Source organism: Siniperca chuatsi, linkage group LG21 (genome assembly GCF_020085105.1).
Source record: "Siniperca chuatsi isolate FFG_IHB_CAS linkage group LG21, ASM2008510v1, whole genome shotgun sequence".
NCBI classification, from domain to species: Eukaryota; Metazoa; Chordata; class Actinopteri; order Centrarchiformes; family Sinipercidae; genus Siniperca; species Siniperca chuatsi.
Window position 1 is genome coordinate 4,622,921 of NC_058062.1, and position 13,818 is coordinate 4,636,738.

The 13,818-nt window shown below is 40.8% G+C and overlaps 1 protein-coding gene across 3 annotated transcripts in view; it reads right to left on the reverse strand.

Moving 5' to 3' along the window:
• Window positions 1-2,352: 2,352 nt before the first annotated feature.
• syt3 (synaptotagmin III) overlaps window positions 2,353-13,818 on the reverse strand; it is a 33,825-nt gene continuing 22,359 nt past the window's right edge. For all 3 annotated transcript variants that reach the window (XM_044180131.1, XM_044180130.1, XM_044180132.1), the window contains 6 exons: window positions 11,689-11,907; window positions 9,594-9,714; window positions 7,907-8,078; window positions 7,007-7,136; window positions 5,972-6,065; window positions 2,353-5,495 (listed from right to left, as the gene is read on the reverse strand). In XM_044180131.1, the coding sequence (XP_044036066.1) occupies window positions 5,976-6,065; window positions 7,007-7,136; window positions 7,907-8,078; window positions 9,594-9,714; window positions 11,689-11,907 (732 nt within the window). In that variant the 3' untranslated portion in view covers window positions 2,353-5,495; window positions 5,972-5,975. The remainder of the gene's footprint in view (window positions 5,496-5,971; window positions 6,066-7,006; window positions 7,137-7,906; window positions 8,079-9,593; window positions 9,715-11,688; window positions 11,908-13,818) is intronic.

A 13,818-nucleotide genomic window follows, 5' to 3' on the forward strand; every position in this document is an offset into this window, starting at 1 on the left:
TGACTGAGTTACGTAGCCAAATTAAACTGACAGAACGGATCGTGAATGTTTGTGTGTGTGTGTGTGTGTGCATGCGTAGGCACCCTTTTATTTTGCTTTGCAACTCTGATGCTTTCTGCTGCTCAGAGGGATATACTGTGTCTCACTGCTTTGAACTTCAACACACACAGTGCCACGAGTTGCCAAGCAATTAAAGAAAGCCTGCTCTCTGGTTGTGCCTTTGGAAAAGCAATGCTTTCTCTTTTTTCCATTTAGTTTTTTTGTTTGGTCAGAGAATGACATAATAAAATATGAATGAGAAATATGGTTGGTGCCTCGGTGCTCCATGACTGCGAGGTCCAGGTGGCGTGGTAAAGACAATCCGTCTCCTGACCATGGTACCCAGCTGGGATGCTGAGGGCCAGATGGTCTGCTCACAACAGGTAATCACAGCCAGCATGCTGATACACTGACATCCACACAAATGGGTTACCAGAACTAACCAGAGCATTTGGGATGCTGTGATAGTACCCTCCCTTGCCAGTCTCTGGGGCTTTTTCTATTGAATCTGACACTGGTGCTGTGCGACAGAAGTAGTGAGTTATGAAAAAGAGCTCATGTATGGATTTTTACTTCCATTCCTTAAATGGCAAGACAAGATATTTTTATTCATTTTGTAAAGAAACCCACGTTCATAAATTCCTCTTTAGCATTCCTCATTTGAGGCCATGATAGCAGAGATATAATGTCAAAGGATGTTTCACAGAAGTTTCTGTTTGTTAGGTGAATATCATTAAGTTCTTCCATGAAAGCAATTTATAGAGAAGGTCAGATCCCGGTGCCTAGCTCCTGTATTAATACACTTTTCCCCTACAGAGGCAAGCTACTTTAAAACTCCTACTGGTTCAGGTTTCCACTTGCATGCATTCATTGAATACATTATTTTGAAAGGTTTTGGGTATTATTTATAGTGTTGGAATAAAATGCTAAAAACTGTATACGTGGCATAATAAGTGGTTTTATAAAAAGGTCAGAGTCCCTTTACGCAGTGCTTTCAAGATGAGAAAACAAAAGTTTGGAGTCCCAGTCACGAAAGATTTCCGGTGTGTAGGTGGTGCAGGTACTGTCATGGTATAAATTGAATTTTAACATGTTACATAAAGCTGTACATTCAGATACATGCAGATGGTCCTGACAAGAAGAATTGTTATACCAAAAGTACCCAAAGCTATTTCATTCATCATTAATGATACAAGGGAATTAATTATCATTATGTATAATAATAAGATATTTTAGCAATAGGAACTAATGCCTTGCTGTCATCTTACTTTAGATAAATCCCTCCAGTATAATACAAACAGCTCTATATTGCACAAACCTCCCCCAGTCTCTAACTTGCTCCCCCTCCTTCTCTGCCTCTTTCAGCTCACTGAACTGAGTGAAATGTCTTTCCGACTAAATGATTTTTTTTTTTGCACGGTGGGAACGTTGCCATGGAGACAGCAGTGCCCCCCCCCCTCCAGCCCCTCCTCTCCCATTTCTCTCAACAGTCTACAGCATTAAAGCTGTGCTAACTGGTGCGTTGTTACGTGTGTATGTACATGCATGATCGTGGTGTGCATGTGTGTATTTCGCTCATCTTGAACTGTTAACACTGTCAGTATGCTGCAGGTGCCTCATGATGAGTGTGTCTATATACAGAGCTATCCTCCTCCACCTCCTTTTTCCACTTCTACACACATTCACACACATCCTGGACGCAGCTATCCCCTCTCCTCTCCAGGTTTTCCCATTTGTGTCCTCCTCCTCCTCCTCACTGGCATTCTCCCGCTCTTCATCCTCCTTCATTTGTTTAATCCTCTCCTACTCCTCCTTCTCTGTCATTCCCCTGCACATCTGAGCTCGGTCTTCCTCCTCTCTCTGCTTTCTGCTGAAGCGCTGAAGTTGCTGATTGCTACTGGTGTGGATCTTCGCTTTAACAAGAGATAATAATCACATGACAAATGATATGATTGTTTTAAAAATAAAAGGGACACAAAATAGAAACAGGGAGGCCAGATGGAGAAAAGCACACAGGGCAGGCAGCCGTGCTCCATTTTGCATTTAGGCAAAATGCAGCCACAATAAAGAATTCATGACAAAGTGGCTGAATAATTACACACAACTTATTGCACAGCAGAATGTGAGAGAGTTTGGTGATAAAAAGGTAGGTAGTGTCTTACCGTCCATGCCTGAGTCAAATATAGACAGTGTACATCTGAAATGCCCAGGGCCTTGCATTTTATATATAGCACACTGGGATGTGTGACAGTAGCTTCACTACCTCTTCTGCCTCCCAGCCCAGTGGATTAAAAGAAGTCAGAAACACAAAGCTGGATGATACATATCCTTTATTTCCATTATCATTGCTTCAGCCACGCTTACTTAGACATTCACCGAATCCTGCGACCTGATACAGCTGTCTGAAACAATCGCCCCGACTGAACCCCTCACTCAAATTCTCAGCTTTAACCAATAAAAAAGTAAACATCTTGAATAAATTATATATAAAAAAACAATTGAAAATCAAAAAGAATACCAATTCGAGAAAGATAAATACAGCATTAACAATGTTATTTCATCATCGTTGTTTTTGACCACAGAGATAAACAATTGCTAGGTCTCCATTTAGTCGTCATTAGTAGTATTAGTATCAAGTTCATTGTCAGATTTTGCTTAAAGCATCACTTATATAATTTTTCATTGCATCAAGTTGACATCATTCATGTTAATATAAGCATGCAAACATGTTTCCCCATGACCATTCAGAACTGCACTAACATCATGAGAGGACAGCGAGAGAGAGAGAATAGAGAGGAAGGAGGGTGAGATGGAGGGATGTGAGATAGCAGCGGGAGCAGGAAGGGGGGGTAAGGATTGCTGGAGGAGAGAACGAGAGAATGAGTAATCAGACAGTAATCAGACAGACAGAAACATAAAGAGAGGGGGGTGGGGGGCAGACAGAGGGAGAAAGAGAATAAGGGAATGTGCTGGTTCCACTATGAGTTTTGTAATCTATCACCAGGCAGTAACACAAGGGATAAATAGGGTAGACACAAGCAGAGAGAGAGAGAGAGGCTGGAAAAGAGAGAGTTATGGGGCCTCAAGACCAATGGATCAATACCATATCTACTTATATAAGCTGGTCAATAATCCCCCAGCTGAAACCACACAGAATACTTGAGGGTATAATGCAGGGATGTGTCACCCTCTGGTATACCCGATCAAGCGCACCGGTAAGTCTCACTACACTTCCACAGTCCAAAGGTAAAGAGAAAGAAACTAGATCCCTCACCTGAAACTCAGACACACACCCCTTCATAAAAGTGTGTGTCTGAGAGGATGAGAGAGAAATGGCAACAATAGCAATACAAGTAGCTGTAGTGAGGTGTTGTACTGTTGTTTTGCTGAGGTTACAGTAGTAGTTGTAGTAGCGGTGACAGACATGGCTTTATAAGTCTGTATCGGTTTACACAGAAAGTGCAGAAATTCCAGCCGCTTGTTTTTTCACAACACCTCCACCCTGTTGTCTTGCTTTAAGGGGATCTAAATTTGTCATGATCTGTAGGCCGTAACAAATGAGCCTCGGATGTTTGTTTTTTTCCTTCATTTTTTGTGTTGCTTCTCGTAAATGTAATTAAAACACACCCAACAATTTAATTTTCAATCACTGTGCCATCTGGTTTTTCCCTTGGACATACAGTACACAAATTACTGAAAGTACACAATCAACACAGTTACTTACATCAGGCAAAGGGTTAGAGAGGAGAGGAGGGTTAAATGATTGGCAGCTGATTTCAGAGACAACATAGACAATACAAACTAATGTCTATGAAAGACAGTGTTTCCCCACCTAGTGCAATGAGGCACGTATAGTACACACACACATATACACACACACACACACACACACACGCACACGCACACAAAATGGCTCCTTGTAAAGACACAGGACAGAAGACACAATTTGGCTCTGAGACGAGCGTTTCAGTCTGTGGATGCTGGGAATTGGGGAGTGAGGGGGGTGAAGACAGAAAAAGGACGAGGGAGGCGGTGAGCACAGAAACGTGTCACACACAAGGTCACAGTGACACACAGGCATACACACACACAGACGCGCACAAATACAAAACAAACACGCCCACAAACACGGAAACCCACACTAATAAAAGCAACACGGATTTGTGGGTCCTTCTTGTCAGGGACATGATGTGGACTTGAAGATAACAATTTTCTCAGTTGAAGCTGGACGGTGACTTCTTGAGAAAAGAAAACAAGAGTTCTGAATGATAGAAAAATAAAATAGAGTGGTGATATCCTTCCCTGTGGAATACATCCTCCAGCAAGTGCACTCCAAACAGATGCTGGGCCGATCATAAATGCAGGTTTCATTCAACCTGTGTTGTCCTACATTAGGAAAAGTCTGCCGGTTTGGCCAGAAAGTAGAGGACGATCAAATAGTCCATGTTTCTCGGAAGCTCAGACCATTGCATCCTCAGTGGACTGTAAAAAATGGCATGAATAAACTCCTTTCCTGATGGTTATATGTATACTGTATCACACAAACAACAAAGTAAAATAATAAATAAATCAAAAAAAAATTTGATACTGATGAGCATCATGAGGGCCGTGACAAAAAGCATTAGGAAGAGGGACACATTTCAAGGTTGCGTAACATGCTTAAACCAATGAGTCTGTCCTCATTTTTCACTCCTCTGACATCAATAAAGACCACTGGACGTTTTGTTGTCTTTCCTCTGGGGAAAATAAGCAAGTTAAGTCTGAAACAAGGGTACAGAGTCTGGAGGCGTCCAAAATGGCCAGGAGAATCCACCTCACATGTTTTGTCCTGCTAAGTACTACGAGAGATGTTTTCCCATACAGTATGGCATATACTGCACACCAATGTTGCAAAGAAAAATATCGACATAGTGATTTTCTTCTTTTATAGTCTGTACAAGGGCATGAACCTTTGGTCCTGGTTGAAATGACCATTCTAGGATGGCTTTCTTTTTTTTCTTTTTTTCTTTTCAAGAGAGAAAAGTTTGTCACATCACACTCCTCCTAGATGAAATACTACACTAATCTGAAGCACACATGAACTACGCACATACTACAAACTCTGTGTGTATTTGTGTGTATATGTGTGTGTCTGTGTGAGTTATGTGTGTGGGTTCCCTTGCTAGATCCCAAATTTACACCCGATATCAGTCCTACTGTACCATTTAGTGTCTGCAAGTGTTTGTAAATGGTTAGTCTGATGCTCAAAGTGTAGCTTGTGATGGATGTTGTTGTTGTTTTTTCCTCCCGGCTTGGTAAAGACAGCACAGGACTTGGAGGATTCATTAGCAGGAGCAAAACAGCACTAGCAGTTGGACACTAGCAGTGTCTCCGTGTCTCTCTTTCTTCGATGGAGAGAATTATTCACAGATGAGAGGAAAGAAAGGAAAGTCTGGAACTGGAGAGATGATAATGACCTGAGGAAAGAGGGAATAAGGGAGAAGAGGCAGATTAAGCAAGAGAGACTCAGTAAGGGGGGCGAGAGAATATAAACAGTATGCAGTACTGTAAGTTTGGGGGGAGAGGGGGAGATGCATTACATAACCCATAACATCTAGATTATACAGATGCTTCTGCCTTAGAGCTCCTACATCTGACAGCTCCACAGCCTCCGCTTTATAACACACTCACAGTTAGGTCATGCTTTTAAAGACCCAACAAGTTTTCCTGTGTAAATCTGACGTGAGAGCATCTGCTGCACAGTACGTGGATGTACTTTAAAGTTCCACTACAGTGAGTCCTGTTTACAAGCAGAAATCAAGAAGGTATTGGATTGTATGTGGAGTAATGATGCAAATGCCAATACACTGTTGCCTAAAAACAATCCTACAGTATGTGTGAAAGCATGCTGATAAGATAAAAAAAAGTCAGATCTAAACCAGGAGAGGCTCACAGTTTTAATCGGAGTGAGGACTGTCCACCACGATGTGCGGCTTAGGGGAGGATGCTGTAGCACTCTTCGACACAAATGTAGCAATTGCTTTTTCCTGCAGGGAAATAGAGATTTTGCTTATATGAATTCTTCATGACAAAAATAACCACTTTTTATACATTCAGTTGAAATAAATTAAATTTGAATATGATATGATGTGCTTTTACAACTGCTATTACCAAAACTAGCCTACTGTTATGCTAGAGTTCCACCACTACTACTACTATTATTATTACTACCGTACTTAGTGGTGGAAAGCGACTAAGTACATTTACTCAAGTCCTGTACCTAAAGGAATACTTGACATTTTGAGAGTTAGATGAAAAAATTGATATTGGTCTCATTTCTGTATAGTAAATATGAAGCTATAGTCAGCAGCCAGTTTGTTTAGCTTAGCATAAGCTAAGCAAACTGCAAACTACCAGCACCTCTAAAGCTTATATAATTAACATATTATATCTCATTTGTTTAATCCGTACCAAAGAAAAGTGTGTAAAAATGACAAGGCGGGTTAGCCAAGCTGCTGGCGGTAGCTTCATATTTACTGTACAGATATGAGAGTGGTATTGATGTTATCATCTAACATCAAAAAAAGCAAGTAAGCACTAAGAACTAAATACAATATATAATTGATGCCTTATTAATTCATAAGTTAGTACATTTTCCTGCTAATACTTATATACTTTTACGTGAATGTGACACTTTTACTTTAAAATTTGGTACTGCTTCTTTTTCTTCAGTAAAGCACCTGCTACTGTACCATTACTCCTATACTACTATCACTACTACTGCTATTCTTCAATATCACTGCTCCTGCTACTACTACGTCTAATGATAATGATAATCATCATATGATAAAATAATTTTGGTTATCAGACCCAGAACCAACAGAAGAACTGACCATAACATATGTGATATGACATCATACTCATGATACATGGATGCACACACACATTCACGCTCACACATGAACAAACATGATCATATGCTCATTACCTCCACAAGTTGATGCCAGTGCTCTATTGGTTTGCGTGGATTGGCCAGCATGGCTGCCCAGTGCTCCCTCCCTGGACCCTCAGCATCACTGCCCACACGACACATCCCTATAACCTCGTTATGACCAATACTGACAAGCAGCAAGGGATGGAAGGAAGGACAAGAGAGAGAGAGAGAGAGAGAGAGAGAGAGAGAGAGAGAGAGAGAGAGAGAGAGAGAGAGAGAGAGAGAGAGAGAGAGAGAACAGAGCAGAGAGTAGAAAAGGGAGGGGGATGGCGAAAGGGAGAGAGCAAGGATATATTAAAGCAGGGAGAGAGAGGGAGCCAGCGCTTGTAAGAAACAGGCTGAGAGAGTCTCATTTATCAACCTTGAGTACTGGGAAAAGAGTACAGCAGCTGAGGAAGGATATTGAATAGCAGTTCACAAATACACACAGCCCTGCATAAAAGCTTGATGTCGGCAGGGGAGCAGGCACGAGCACAAACATACAAAAGCACACACCTATTGAGATGCCAAATGGAGGGCAGACTACATAATAGGGAGGCGGTGCATCTATACACAAACACATCAACCAGCCAAGTATTGCTGCAAGCGGCAGACAGACAAACACTGGCAGGGTTACACTTCTTCATCACCATTAGCATAAATCATGCTTATTCATGAGGTGCCCGTCTATGTAAAACAGGGAACGTCCACCAGGAGGCTGACTCATGAGGGGGCCCTCATCGTGTTCAACACAGCCGCAACACCATCTAAATGCGACGACCCAAAAGCAACAGCAAACATCACACTGCATGTGCAAACACATATTCAATAAGCAGCACACTTCACAATAATGATCAGTTTCATCTTAAAGCCCCCAGAGAATGTTACAATATAATAACACCTCAGCTTGCTCACCAGTCATAGTCCATCACTGCAATGATGATGGATACACTTTCTATATTTTCATTGGGAATGTCAAACACCAGCGCCTCGTTGTATGTGGGGTTCAGTGTGTTCTTCTTAATAGAGGTCTTCCTCTTTTTTAGCCTTCGCCCGTCACAGATCAGAGAGGCCTTCACATACGGGTCTGGAGGAGAGCCAAGAGAGAGAGGAAGAGGAAGACAAGGAGGATGGGAGGGATGGGAAAAGAGTGAGGGAGAAAAAAGAAAAAAGGAAGGAAGAGAGGGAGGTGGGATGAGAGGCAGCGAAGACGAAAGAGAGATGGAGACAGAAAGAGGCGGAGGAAGCACAGAGAAAAAGATAAGGGGGGACTCCTGCAAACGCTGTTAGGTATTATGCTCACAGCTATCCGTGTCTGTAACACATAAAAGGCATGAAAATCAAGTCACCTTGGCAAAGCTGGATTAAGAACACAAAGGGAGAAAAGCAGCACAGGTTGAATCACTTCAGTTATCCATTCAACATGTGCAGCTCTGTGACAGCAGCCAGAGAAAACACACACACACACAGGACTCCGTTTTTATGCTGCATTTTTAAGCATCTTTCGGGCACTGCAATCATCTTGGGATCGCTGTGGCAATAATAACGGCATGTGGTCATTATCGTTTGAGATCTCATTTAATCTGAGAGGGCATTGCCGTTACAATCGTCAAGTCTGTGAAGTGAAGGATAACTAAAGAATAAAACCTTTTTATAATGCCTTTGTTAATTCAATATTAGCATAAGCAATCACATTTCTTGATATCAGTCTCATGGGTAAAACTATTACTGACATAATTGGTGCTACATCTGCAGCTGTGTAACAAATTTTTACTGGTTGTTGTTTTTGTAACTAATGAACTTCATAGCTTCAGGTAATATATTCGGAATGTATAAACTCTACCTCTACTTCTTGAAGGAAAAATACCCTACCCTCAGATTCTCTTTCACAGTTAGAAACAATCAATCAGGTGATACTCGATACACTTCAGAAATTCTTTAGCAAAAATTTATAGTAATTTACTTTTTTGCACTTTCCCTTAACATGATTCATCTAGTTCCACTTCAGTTAGTGATTTATTAGCTTTTGAAAAATATATTTCTGCTAAATAAAATGTGAGCAAACTTGCTGGTTTTACTTGCAGGAGGAGGGAACAGTAACGAGAATGAAACTAAAAGCAAGTGAATTTTACAGCAAACGATGGGTTGCATTCCTCAATCAAAATGCAACATACTGTATCTTGCAGCTACATTGCATTCTGGTCCATTGAGGCTGCTGTTGGTGGAGAAAACTCTGCTTCTTCATTTGGTGCTAAACGGCATAAAAGTTGCTCTTTTATTCCAAGAAACTGGCACCATGTTTACTTGTGATGTTTACATATGAAAAATCTCTCTACATGGCTTCATGCCAGTTTTTATTCTGCATGTTTGTCCAGTTATCAATCAGAATAAGATCTAAACCTACACAAACTCAAGAAATCAACATGCAACACCAGTAGATGTTTTTTTAGACAGTGTTAAAGCTGTTTTCCATCATATTTTTCTTTTAAATGAGTTTCCAGTCAGACTGCCTGCTGGAGGTCTCATAGCAGCATGATGTGTGTGTGTGTGTGTGTGTGTGTGTGTGTGTGTGTGTGTGTGTGTGTGTGTGTTAATCCTTTACCTGAAAAGCCAGTCAGGTCCATAGCTTTGAGGTTGGTGGCCTTGATGACTGTAGCAGTGAGCCTGCCTGCAGTGGGCAGGTAACACAGCGAGAAATTAAGCTCTCCGAGATCAGCCTTCTCCTGTAGGTCACCACACACACACAGACAGGGATCAGAGATGGAGCAGGGCTGCTGTTATCACACACGGCATCAGAAACAGAGTCAGATAGGAAAAACACAGACAGACAGATATTCTTTAGTTTGCTATGATTGTCCGTGGCCAGAAAAGAGCTACATCTGTGACTGACGGCGGGTGACAGCAGGCATCCTAATGTGGACAGGCAGAGTGTTTAGGCAGAGGGGAAGTGCCGTCACTGTAAATGAATCATATGCCAATCTGTCGATGTCCCCGAGTGGAGGAAAGTGTTAAGTAGAGATGACGATTCTCCAGGCTTTTTATATCTCTCTTTTTATACCTCCACTCCCATCTACTGATCTTCTGGCTGCCTGTGGTCTCAGTGGCACCACAGTAATGACACCGGTAGTATTCAGGTCACACTGTGCATGATGACTCCTTAGTGGCTTTGAGCCTCACTAATCAATAGTTCCTTGGGTGAAACACTGAAATATGCAGAGAGGCTGATGCTTTAAACTTATTTAATAAATGAAACATTCATGCCAAAAAATGTTAAGACTTTGCTCTGTCTAATTTGCTAATAGCCTTCTCTGAATATTTCATATAAATCTACTTGGACGCAGCGTGATAAAAAGTTTGGATGTGGCCAGCGGTGCCTTTCCGATCTGGACTCTCCTGTGCTGTGTTTTCACATTACCAGACTCTGAATGAATCTATACTGCAGACAATTTTCAGCCTGCACAATTTCTGTGCATCCTCTCTACGCAGTATGAGTATATGATCTTCAGACAACAGACAATAATGCACTTCTTTGAGTCATATCTAAGCAAAGAAAGACCATGAAAATTTTATCCTGTAAGAAACTGAAAACTTGAAATGTAAACTTGAAAATTTAAATACCACTGAACTGATGGCATCGGAATATTTTATTTTGTAAACCATATATGTGAAATTTATGTGATTTAATTTCCAGAAGGTCATTTAAAGTTTTGCAATTTAAAAAAAACTTATAAAAACTTATAAAACTCCTGCTCATCTGAATTTCTTTTTCTTGGCAAACGGGACTGACTGACAGAACATAACCTCACAGGACAGAGGTGTAATTAATTCCATTAAGGGTCAGTTTATTATCCTCGGTAGCCTGAATGTTCTAGTTTGAAATTTTCATTTTGAATTTTGGTGTCTGAATTTCACCAATCCAATCTGAGCAACCTGATATTTCGACTTGACTTGAATTTCCTGATCCAAAAATAAATAAATAAACAAACTGCTGAATTTTAGAAACTTGAATACAGCTTTTTGAAGACACTTGAATTTTCTAAATTTGTGAACGCTAAAATACTTGCAATAATTGCACAACTTGAAATGACCTTTTGGAAATTTCAAAGAGAGGAATACAAACCACATGAAATCAGATAGATGGTTTTCAACATTAACTATTTAATTATTAACTATTTAAATCGGTTCCATTTAAAAGTTATTCAAACTGCACATCGTTTACATGCCGCCTGCATCTGTAAATTGAATATAATTTATTAACTGTACAGGCCTCTGAATTCTGAGACATGTATAAATGCATGTACATCCTCTGTCCAGCTGTTAATGAGAATACATGCATCTTATTGTGTTTATATTTACTATTTGGCTTCATAATGCCATACGATTTTTGCACATTTTTATCTTAAGTTTTCATTTATTTTCTTGAAGTCAAGCTGTAATTCAGATTCATTTTCATACCATGAATGAATGCATTTCTACTTGAAATCTAGAATCAAAACTGTCACTTGTGTCGTGTTTGATATGCTCCAATCCTGGTTCTATTTTATCCATCCCTGCTTTGGCCCATACTTTGCAGCTGCAAAGGCCTGATATCGCCACAAGGCTCATTCAGATTTCATCTAGTCTAGTTTAATGTGGCCATCTCCTCCAAATGAATGTGATTATTTTGGATTATTTCTGCAACAGAGCTTCGTCCTTACCGCGGTGCCCTCCACGATGTCCCTCCAGACGGGTTTGTCCCCGCTGCCCTCGCTGAAGTCTAGCAGGTTGTCCACCACTACCTGGCCGATCAGGTCGTGTCTGGAGAAGCGGTCGAAGTCGTACACAGAGAAATGCAGCTTCCTGGAATGTAGCTCATTCAGCGGCACGCCGAACTGAAACGTCTCATTGAACACTGGGTTTAAGGTCTTTCTGTGGACCTGAGAGACAGAGAGACGGACATAGATACAATTTACACTTCCATTACAGCACGCAAATTACAGTGTAATTATTTTGTACAGGGTACCAATGAAATACTTACTGGGTAGGTACAAGGGATTAGTACAGGGAATGAGGGGGGAACAAACAACCACATTATTTTACAGCCCGCATACCCTGTAACGACACTATAATTACAGTGAAAAGGGGGTTAACAAGGGACTACTTTCTTTTACAGCCCACATACCCCAGACTTGAAGGGTGCTCTCTCCCACGTTTTCAATGCTTTGTCTTGATTGAAAAGTACTGTCACTAAAGGTAAAGGCCATTACCTCAGCTAGAATTACTCATGCATTTTGAACAGAGCAGAAATCAAATTAAATTGAAATATAGATCTTCTGTAAGTGTCTGGTATAGAGTTGTGTAATTATTTATCAACCATACTATTTCATTAGTAGGGTGTTATTTTTGTTATACAACTAGGATAGTTATTCTTGATATATCCCACTTTTTAACCATCAATATTTCAATGTATTGCAGATGAAGAGTCTTGCATATTTATTTCTTGCAACAAATAAGAAAGTAACTGAGGCAGTGACCAGCAGTGGTACTAAATGAAGAGCCGTTTGGGAGCTGAAAGAGCCGGCTCTTGGAAAGAAATTGAGCCATAAGATCCGGCTCCTTTCAAAGAGTCGTGATTCCCATCACTACTCGTCTCATCTCTACTCTCCCTTTGTCTCTGTGTGTGTATGTGTGTGTGTGTGTATGTGTCACTCACTGACTCGACTTGATATTCTCTACAGCAGACAGGGGGAAAGAGAAAGCGCAGAAGCAGCATGCTAGTGGCTGGGTTAGAAATTAATAGAGCTTGGAGCAAAAGTGCCCTTGAATGCTCATAAAGTTGTTGTTGTTGTTTTTTTTGTTTTTTTTGCTGTTCTCATTTAAAACAAATATTTGTGCCCCTAAATTTCATTGCAATATGAACACTGTTACCCAGTTTTCCCCATTTTTCCTGCCTTGTTCCCCAGTAAACCTCTTATTCCCAAACCTCTTGTCTTCTTCCCTTATACTTACATGTTTACCTCTGGATAGGTACCCAGTAAATATTTTATTGATACCCTGTATATACTGAATAATTACACAGTAATTTGTGTGTTGCAATCTAAAGCCTTAGCAAATGTATTTTCTGGCATAGCCCCAGTTTGTGCCTTTCATTTAACCATCGTTTATACATTTGAGCCTTTTGCTTTGATGATGATTGCATTCCAGCCACAGACATGAGCCAATGTTTCCTCAAAGATAAATTCAAGCCAGATTTTTAAAAACCCAGCAGGCTGTTTGACAACACTTACAATACTGTTTTGACAATGCATCCAGAAGATGCAAGACTCTTGTATTTTGCTGATATGATCTACTGCATGGTAAAGTACATTTTCAACTTGTTTCACAAGGTGGAACTCTTTCTTCAACCAAAGTGGATATTTTTCATACCAGAATAGGGGAGTCACTGACGATTCTGGACATGTTTTCAAAAACACCCTAAGTGCTGTCAAGCAACCTGCCGTATTTTTCAAAGTGTGTCTTGTGGCTTTTTATCTGTGACTGGAATGTAACAATCAATGCAAAAGTATCATATGTAAAAACTATATTGGCACAAAACTGGAGCTATATTTGGTCAAAATACTTTTCTTTTTTTTAGTAACATCTTTAGCACTGGGGTGCACGGTGGCAGAGCGGCTAAAGCTCCTGCCTCCCAATAAGGAGATCGTGGGTTCGTGGGATCGATTCCCGGACCAGACCAACATCACACAATCTCTCTGGGTGGAGTCTGCATGTCCTCCCCGGTTAACCGTGGGTTCTCTCCGGGTTCTCCGGCTTCCTCCCACCGTCCAAAGACATGCAAATGTAGGTTA